This window comes from Dipodomys ordii, unplaced genomic scaffold, assembly GCF_000151885.1.
Source record: "Dipodomys ordii isolate 6190 unplaced genomic scaffold, Dord_2.0 Scaffold153, whole genome shotgun sequence".
NCBI lineage: Eukaryota > Metazoa > Chordata > Mammalia > Rodentia > Heteromyidae > Dipodomys > Dipodomys ordii.
In genome coordinates, this window is record NW_012267369.1 from 435,874 (window position 1) to 445,124 (window position 9,251).

The following is a 9,251-nucleotide window of genomic DNA, read 5'->3' on the forward strand; positions in this document are numbered from 1 at the left end:
ACACAGAGCTCAGAGGTCCCGCTGTACACAGAGCTCAGGGGTCCTGCTGTACACAGAGCTCAGGGGTCCCGCTGTACACAGAGCTCAGAGGTCCCCTGTGTACACAGAGCTCAGGGGTCCCGCTGTACACAGAGCTCAGAGGTCCCGCTGTACACAGCGCTCAGAGGTGTCCCGCTGTACACAGAGCTCAGAGGTCCCGCTGTACACAGAGCTCAGAGGTGTCCCGCTGTACACAGAGCTCAGAGGTGTCACGCTGTACACAGAGCTCAGAGGTGTCCCGCTGTACACAGAGCTCAGGGGTCCCGCTGTACACAGAGCTCAGAGGTGTCACGCTGTACACAGCACTCAGGGGTCCCGCTGTACACAGCACTCAGGGGTCCCGCTGTACACAGCACTCAGGGGTCCCGCTGTACACAGAGCTCAAGAGATGCCCCGCTGTACACAGAGCTCAGGTGTCCCGCTATACACAGAGCTCAGAGGTGTCATGCTGTACACAGAGCTCAGAGGTGTCACGCTGTACACAGCGCTCAGGGGTCCCGCTGTACACAGAGCTCAGAGGTGTCCCGCTGTACACAGAGCTCTGAGGTCCCGCTGTACACAGCACTCAGGGTCCCGCTGTACACAGAGCTCAGGGGTCCCGCTGTACACAGAGCTCAGAGGTGTCCCGCTGTACACAGAGCTCAGGGGTCCCACTGTACACAGCGCTCAGGGGTCCCACTGTACACAGCGCTCAGAGGTGTTACAGTGTATGTTGGGAACCAAACAGCATAGGGTTCTGAGCAGGGTTAGGCCCCCAGGTCTGCCATACTCAACACTGTGCTGGTCTGTGTGCTGGAACGGCTGTCCTTTGGGGCTCGGTGAGCTCTGGGAGCTGCAGAGGTCTGACCCAGCTGGGGTCTGGGTCAAGGGGCCTCACCAGTCTCAGTTTGAGACTGAGCCCATCAAAGACGTACAGTCGGAAGCTATGTCACATGCCCTGGCTCCTGATGAGTGCTGTCTTGTGGTCGGTGTGGTGTGGCCCTCAAGCGATGGCTTTGGCCCAGTAGCCATACCCCGTTACAAAGTCTTGGTTTGGGGTCTCGTTCTGGGTGGCTTCCAGATGCCTTCTTTGCTTTACATTTGTGAGCTCCTGAGTTCTTTGACAACTCTGCAAGGTATTGGCAGCAGAGACCAAGGGTGCAGAAGGTGCTCTTCCAGGGCGGGCCAGGGCTGATCCTGGGCAGGCCCTGCTTCGGTCACTCCTGCTGTCTTGTGTGGGGTGGGAAAGGCCGGATTCCTGGGCCCCCTGCACTCCAGGCTCCAGGCCTACTGAACAGCCATCTGGCCCTGCAGGCTGTTTTAACTTCCCAGTGCTACAGGGAGGAGGAAAGCACGGATTGCTCTTCCAGCATCAGAACCCAAGGCGTGGAACCTGCCCAGTGGGAAGGGGTTCCGACAGGGTGAGGAAGGCCACAGAGGGAGGGGAGAGGGAAGGAGTGGCCCCAGTCCTTGGAGGCTCCCGGGCCTCTGCTGCCATTCTGTGTTCACCTCAGCTTGGCCTCTGGCGGTTGCAGGCGTACTGAGACTCTCGCCTGTCCTCTGCCTGTCCCCAGCCCTAGAGACCAAATGCAGCTCAGCCAGTACCCCCACGAGCAGGGAGGGGTCTTGGAACCCGGCCCTGGCTGCTGGCACAGGGGGCCAGAACAGGGCACTCTCCCCTCCCAGGTCGGGGCCAAGCTAGGCAGCCCCTGCCTCTGGGCAGCGAGGCGCGTGCCGGCCTTGGCACACCGCCTGGGTGGCCCAGACATCTTCCTCCACGCCCCGCCTGCCCTCCACCCGGAGAATGGGCCCTTTGTTGGCTCCAGGCTGGATGGACAGCTGACCTGGCCGGGCCGTCAGCTGCCTGCTGGCTGCAGCCGTCGGGCAGGCCCTGGCGGTAGCGGAGCAGGCCGCGGCTATGCTCGTCCCGCACTTGGGGCTCGCCCACAGGCCCTGCCTGGAGGGCCTTGGATACGGCTGAGCGTGCTGTCCGCCCTCTGGCGATGCTGTCCACAGGGAAGGCCAGAGCCGTCAGCTCAGAGTCCACCGGGGACTGAGCGGTGGCAGCCCATGTCCCCGAGCTGGGGTGGCTGGGTGTCCAGGACCACGCGGTCTGAGTCTGAGGAGCAGGGGAGGGGGCTGGCTGTGAGGGCACCCCAGCATGAGGGCAGTCACCTCTGAAGAGAAGTCCACCCCAGTGTGGGCAGCGCGCACTGTAGGTGGGCGGGGCCGGGGGCTCTGGGAAGCCGGTGCAGAGCCAGGTGACGGTGGCGTGGGCAGGCCCTGGGCTCTGCTCTGCTGCACCAGCAGTCCAGCTGCCGCGGCCAGGGGGCCATGACACGGCCGCCTCCAGGTGGGTGGCCCTCCAGTTGGACAGCTGTGGTTATCGGCACACAGCCCTGCCGTCCTGCCTGCTGTCTGGCCCTGTGCCTGCCTGCTGTCTGGGTCTCTGCGCTCCTGACTCCCTCTCACTGCGGGGAGGCCCCTGGGCTCCGGGTTCCTCTGGCAGATCTTGTGAGTCTCAGTTTACCGTCTGTGGTCAGTGAAGTGGCGGGGCTTTGGCAACCCTCAAGCCTAAAAGCTGTGAGTGGAATGCAGGAGCCTGTGATGGCCATTTCTAGCCTGCTCCCCATCACGCTGGACGGGGGCCTGCCACACACACGAGGCTTCACCTGTGTGCACGGGGATCCTGCCACACACATGTTTGTGCAGGTGCCCCACACGTGCAGCATGTGCACACAGGGGTCCTACAGCACATGTACACGTGAGGACTCCTATGATGTGTGCGTGAGACCCCAACCCAGGCATATGCACGTGAGGACCCACACATTTGTGTGACACCGGGAGCTCCCACGTGTATGCAGGGCCTCATCACATACATGTGAATACAAGGCATGCGCGCACACGGGCTCACATGGGTGTGTCCAGGGACGTCATCGCATGCGTGTTTGTGCAGGGCCCCCCCACATGTGCACCTGTGGCGCCATTGCACGTGCGTGTAGAGCCCCATCACACCCACACAGGGACCTCAGCACATCACACGCTCACGGGGAACCGTGTGGCCTCATCACAGGTGTACATCGGGACTTCACGTGTGCACACAGGGACCTCATGCGTGTGCGCACTCCGTGTCTGCTGGGCCCGGACTCTGGCTTCTCAGGGTCGCCAGGCTCCACCCTGACTTGGCAGGCCACCGCCCGGAACCCTGCTTGCTCGTGGTTTTCCATGGCCTGTCCTCACAGTTGGCCTGCGCTGGGCCCTGTGTGTGAGGGGAGGGCGGCATGGCTGGGCAGGTGGACGGACAGCTGGGCACGCTGGCCCTGATGCAGCTGTCTAGCCACCTGTCCAGCCGTCTGAGTACAGGCTGCATGGGCGGGGCGGGTGTGTTGGCGCCTGTGCAGGGCCTGCCCATGCTGCCCGGCCTGACAGTGAGCCCTGCTGGCCCTGGAGCTGCTCTGCCTAGCCTGGGGGGGGGGGGGGGGATGGCAGGCTGGGCCAGGCTGGGGTCAGGTCCCAAGCATCACCTGGCTGCTGGGAGGTGGATGGGGTGCTGGTGCTACACTTGTCTGCCCTGTCTAGAGCCCTCTAGGGCCCTGTGCTCTGGTGTCAGGCCTGGCTTGGGTGGCAGACCTGATGCAGGCTGGGTGGGGTCTTGTGTTGAGGCTGGCGTCTGGAGTGTGTATCCTCTGACCTGCTCCACACCACTCCCCGGTGCCTGTCTGAGCTGGTCTGGGGGTGGCTGCCATTTCTGTTTCCCAACAATGATAGTCATTTGGGAAACAAAGCAGCGAATGCTTCAACACCACACATGGGTGCCATAGCTGGGTACATCTGGGTCAGGTTTGGACCTGGGCAGCATGCTTCAGTCTGGCTTCTGGCCTGGGTCCCGTCTAGGCCTGAGTCTAGGCCTTGGGTTCCATCCTGTCTAGGCCTGGGTCCTGTCTAGGCCTGAGTTCTGTCTAGGCCTGAGTTCTGTCTACGCCTGAGTTCTGTCTAGGCCTGGGTCCCGTCTAGGCCTGGGTCCCGTCTAGGCCTGAGTTCTGTCTACGCCTGAGTTCTGTCTACGCCTGAGTTCTGTCTACGCCTGAGTTCTGTCTACGCCTGAGTTCTGTCTAGGCCTGAGTTCTGTCTACGCCTGAGTTCTGTCTAGGACTGGGTCCTGTCTAGGCCTGAGTTCTGTCTACGCCTGAGTTCTGTCTACGCCTGAGTTCTACGCCTGAGTTCTGTCTAGGCCTGGGTTCTGTCTAGGCCTGGGTTCTGTCTAGGCCTGGGTTCTGTCTAGGCCTGGGTTCTGTCTAGGCCTGAGTTCTGTCTAGGCCTGGGTCCTGTCTAGGCCTGAGATCTGTCTAGGCCTGAGTTCTGTCTACGCCTGAGTTCTACGCCTGAGTTCTGTCTAGGCCTGGGTCCTGTCTAGGCCTGAGTTCTGTCTAGGCCTGAGTCCCGTCTAGGCCTGGGTCCCGTCTAGGCCTGAGTTCTGTCTAGGCCTGAGTTCTGTCTACGCCTGGGTTCTGTCTAGGCCTGGGTTCTGTCTACACCTGAGTTCTGTCTATGCCTGAGTTCTGTCTAGGCCTGGGTCCTGTCTACACCTGAGTTCTGTCTAGGCCTGGGTTCTGTCTACACCTGAGTTCTGTCTATGCCTGAGTTCTACGCCTGAGTTCTGTCTAGGCCTGGGTCCCGTCTAGGCCTGAGTTCTGTCTAGGCCTGAGTTCTGTCCGCCTGGGTTCTGTCTAGGCCTGAGTTCTGTCCGCCTGGGTTCTGTCTAGGCCTGAGTTCTGTCTACGCCTGAGTTCTGTCTACGCCTGAGTTCTACGCCTGAGTTCTGTCTAGGCCTGGGTCCCGTCTAGGTCTGAGTTCTGTCTACGCCTGAGTTCTACGCCTGAGTTCTGTCTAGGCCTGGGTCCCGTCTAGGCCTGAGTTCTGTCTAGGCCTGAGTTCTGTCTAGGCCTGGGTCCTGTCTAGGCCTGAGTTCTGTCTACACCTGAGTTCTGTCTACGCCTGAGTTCTACGCCTGAGTTCTGTCTAGGCCTGGGTCCTGTCTAGGTCTGAGTTCTGTCTAGGCCTGAGTTCTGTCTATACCTGAGTTCTGTCTAGGCCTGGGTCCCGTCTAGGCCTGGGTCCCGTCTAGGCCTGAGTTCTGTCTAGGCCTGAGTTCTGTCTAGGCCTGGGTCCCGTCTAGGCCTGGGTCCCGTCTAGGCCTGAGTTCTGTCTAGGCCTGGGTTCTGTCTACGCCTGAGTTTTCTCTAGGCCTGAGTTCTGTCTACGCCTGGGTTCTGTCTAGGCCTGAGTTCTGTCTAGGCCTGAGTTCTGTCTAGGCCTGGGTTCTGTCTACGCCTGAGTTCTGTCTAGGCCTGAGTTCTGTCTAGGCCTGAGTTCTGTCTACGCCTGAGTTCTGTCTAGGCCTGGGTCCCGTCTAGGCCTGAGTTCTGTCTAGGCCTGAGTTCTGTCTAGGCCTGAGTTCTGTCTAGGCCTGAGTTCTGTCTACGCCTGAGTTCTACGCCTGAGTTCTGTCTAGGCCTGGGTCCTGCCTAGGCCTGAGATCTGTCTAGGCCTGAGTTCTGTCTACACCTGAGTTCTACGCCTGAGTTCTGTCTAGGCCTGGGTCCTGTCTAGGCCTGAGTTCTGTCTAGGCCTGAGTTCTGTCTAGGCCTGGGTTCTGTCTACGCCTGAGTTCTGTCTAGGCCTGGGTCCTGTCTAGGCCTGAGTTCTGTCTACACCTGAGTTCTGTCTACACCTGAGTTCTGTCTACACCTGAGTTCTGTCTAGGCCTGGGTCCCGTCTAGGCCTGAGTTCTGTCTAGGCCTGGGTTCTGTCTAGGCCTGAGTTCTGTCTAGGCCTGGGTCCCATCCAGGTCTGAGTTCTGTCTAGGCCTGGGTTCTTTCTATGCCTGGGTCCCGTCTAGGCCTGAGTTCTGTCTAGGTCTGGGTCTTGTCTAGGCCTGGGTTCTGTCTAGGCCTGGGTCCTGTCCAGGCCTGAGTTCTGTCTAGGCCTGAGTTCTGTCTAGGTCTGGGTCTTGTCTAGGCCTGGGTTCTGTCTAGGCCTGAGTTCTGTCTAGGCCTGGGTCCCATCCAGGCCTCAATCCTGTGTAAGTCTGGCTGGCTGCAGTTCACCCAGCCTCTGTGGCAGGTCATGCGCCAGCCCCTGACCCAGCTAGCCTCTGTGACGGGTCATGCACCAGCCCCTGACCCAGCCAGCCTCTGGCCCTCGTTGCCCCCCTCAGGCTCTTTGGGATGAGCCGCCCACCCCCACTCCAGCTGCAGGGCGGGTCGGGCGGCCATGGCTGGCAGCGGGGCGGATCTGAGTGAGTCCTAGCCCCCTGTGAGGACAGGCCTCACTGCCTCTGAGCCACCTCACTCCCATGTCCCTCCTTCAGAGTCCGTGAGCCAAAGTAGTTCCAGCCCCTGCAGACCGGTGTCCCAGCTGGGCCCAGCGGGCCCCTCCCCTGCCCTGCTCTTCCCAGTCTGGTTTGACTTCAGCCGGCTTGTTGGGGAGGCAGCTGAGCGGATGTGGGGGTGGCCTCCTCTCAGGAATGCAGCCTCCCCCTCCACAGCCAGCAGCCTCTTGGCTTACACACACAGCGCCCCACCCTGGCTGGCCCCAGCCCAGCCCGAGCCGGGGTGGGGCTTCCGCCTGGCTCCGCTGCCCTCAGGCCTGCCCTGTCCACCTTCTTGGGGCACCACGGAGGGCCCTGTGCCAAGCCCGGGTCTCGGCCCCTGACCTGGGGTGGAAGTGGAGATGGGCCGGCCACTGGGTTTAAAGGCCCGAAGGGGGTGCTACGAGGCTGGCTGCCTGGGGGCAGGCACCAGCTCAGGCCCCGCGCCCCTGAGACGCCCGGCCCAGCCAGGCGGGGCAGATGCACCCCTGAGCCCCAGCTCTAGAAGCCCCCTGGGTCTCTCTGTTAATTAAATACATTTGTTTGGTAAAAGCAACTAAAAATACTTAGGGCACTAAAGCTGCGAAGAGCTGGCTAATTAGCGCCTGGCTTGTGTGGGATCTGGAATGTATTCCCTGCCTCCAAGGAACCGCCTCTGCTGCTTCTCAGCTGGGTGTCCCTGGGGCTGGCCCTGGCCTCCTTCCCACGAGATACCTGGCCCTGGCCTCCTCCCCCCCCCCCAAGAGATAACCCGGTCCCTTTTCTCTGCTGCCCTGGGCCCACTTCCCCTGCAATCCCGAGGCCACTCCCTGTCCCAAGCATGCTGCTCCCCAGCCCAGCCTGGCTCCACAGCCCCATCTGGGCTTGGGCCCGCGTACTCCGCGCTCAGTGCTTGGGCACCTGGTGACGGGCGAGGAAGCGAGTGCAGCACGGGACGTGGGGGGCTCGGAGGGGAAGGGCGTGGGGCTGGGGCAGAGGCCTGGGCGAGCTCCTGCATAGGCCCTTCACTACTGCAGATCCTGGTGGACCCTGACAAGCCGGGCAGCCCGCCGGCCCTGGCCTACGAGAGCGTGGTGGCCCAGGAGGGCAGCCCCATCCTGCGTGACCTCGTCCTCAGCCCCAGCCGCCAGTACCTGTACGCCATGACAGAAAAACAGGTGGGTGGCGGGGGCTGGCCGTGGCAGGCAGGCTGGCGGGAGGCTGCCGGGGAATCGGGACACTAGGAAGCCGGGTCGGCGCCCAGTGTGAGCCGAGGCTGCTCTTCCCACCAGGGCTGCCCGTTGGCTGGTGGACGTGGTTTGTCCACCAGCAGACACAGTGTGCAAGGGCCTGTTGGAACAGGTGTGGGCCAAGCGGCGAGGGTGGGGTGAGGTCCTCCCTCCACCACTGCCGCACCCTCCCCACATGACTTTCCGAGTCCCAGAAGCCAGTGCTTGACTGAGCAGGGTCAGACAGGGTCCGCATGGGGCCATCTGGCCGGCTTGGTCGGTGGTCTGGCCCTTCTCTTCAGAGCTGTGGGCTTTCTCTGCTGGCCTCCCCTGCTTGGAGTCTGCCTCGGCCCTTCTGTACAAACCGTTGGTGCTGTGGTAGATGGCGAGGGTGGCTGGGCCCGGGACCCAGCTGCCCCGTTCCTCCCCAGGTGACGCGGGTGCCGGTGGAGAGCTGCGTGCAGTACTCCTCCTGTGAGCTGTGCCTGGGGTCCCGGGACCCGCACTGCGGCTGGTGTGTCCTACACAGTGTGTGAGTAGGGGCGTCCGGGGCCCGCACTGCGGCTGGTGTGTCCTACACAGTGTGTGAGTCGGGGTGTCCGGGGCGGGCACTCCGGCTGCTCCGGGTCTCGCTTGGCTGCTGAGCCGGGTGTGGGAGGAGGGTGGAGGCTGGTGGTGAGTGCGGCCCTGCCCCGCAGCTGCTCGAGGAGGGACGCCTGTGAGCGGGCGGACGAGCCCCACCGCTTTGCCTCCAGCCTGCTGCAGTGTGTGGTGCTGACCGTGCAGCCGCGCAATGTGTCCGTCACCATGTCTCAGGTGCCGGTGAGTCTGGCTGCGGGGGTCGACGGGCGGAGGGGGGGTCACAGGCAGCACTCACACAGGTGTGTGTGGCCCAGCTTATGCTGCAGGCCTGGAATGTGCCCGACCTCTCGGCTGGGGTCAACTGCTCCTTCGAGGACTTCACTGAGTCGGAGAGCATCGTCCAGGAGGGCCATGTCTACTGCCGCTCGCCCTCCGCCCAGGAGGTGGCGCCCATCACGAGGGGCCAGGGTGAGTGGGCCTGGCCGGAGCAGACAGGCATGGGGGACAGTGCTGGCCGTCGCCCGCTCAGAGCCCGGGTGGTGGTAGGCACGGGGTAGGCAGGAGAAGGGAGTTGCAGGGGCAAAAGCGGGGGTGCAGAGCTGAGGGTCAGGGCACTTGGGGTCAGAGGTCAGAGGGGAACACGGGCTGGGAGTGAAGCTGGGGGGGGAGTTGGAGGGCAGAGCCCTTCCCCAGCAGCCGCTCCTAGGTCAGGCTGTGCTGTCCCCCACCTTCGGCCTCCTGGCGACCCGAGTCCAGGCTTAGCTCTGGGGCGGAGTGGGGTCCTGGGCTCTGTGGCCTGCAGCCTCATGCCCCGCCTGCTGCCCGCAGGAGACCAGCGGGTGGTGAAGCTCTACCTGAAGTCCAAGGAGACGGGGAAGAAGTTCGCGTCTGTAGACTTCGTCTTCTACAACTGCAGCGTCCACCAGGCGTGAGTGCCCCGCCACTGCCCTCCCGCCCCCTGCAGATACCTCTGAGGTGCCCCCCCTCCCATCCCCCACAGACACCTCTGCAGATGCCCCGCCCCCCCACCTCTGCAGGTGCCCCCCCTCCCATCCCCCACAGACACCTCTGCA

General features: G+C 62.8%; 1 protein-coding gene across 1 annotated transcript in view; it reads left to right on the forward strand.

Moving 5' to 3' along the window:
• Plxna1 (plexin A1) overlaps nucleotides 1-9,251 on the forward strand; it is a 47,118-nt gene that overhangs the window by 8,757 nt on the left and 29,110 nt on the right. The window contains exons 3-7 of the mRNA XM_013032340.1: nucleotides 7,405-7,545; nucleotides 8,028-8,128; nucleotides 8,295-8,418; nucleotides 8,493-8,646; nucleotides 9,007-9,106. Of these exons, the coding sequence (XP_012887794.1) occupies nucleotides 7,405-7,545; nucleotides 8,028-8,128; nucleotides 8,295-8,418; nucleotides 8,493-8,646; nucleotides 9,007-9,106 (620 nt within the window). The remainder of the gene's footprint in view (nucleotides 1-7,404; nucleotides 7,546-8,027; nucleotides 8,129-8,294; nucleotides 8,419-8,492; nucleotides 8,647-9,006; nucleotides 9,107-9,251) is intronic.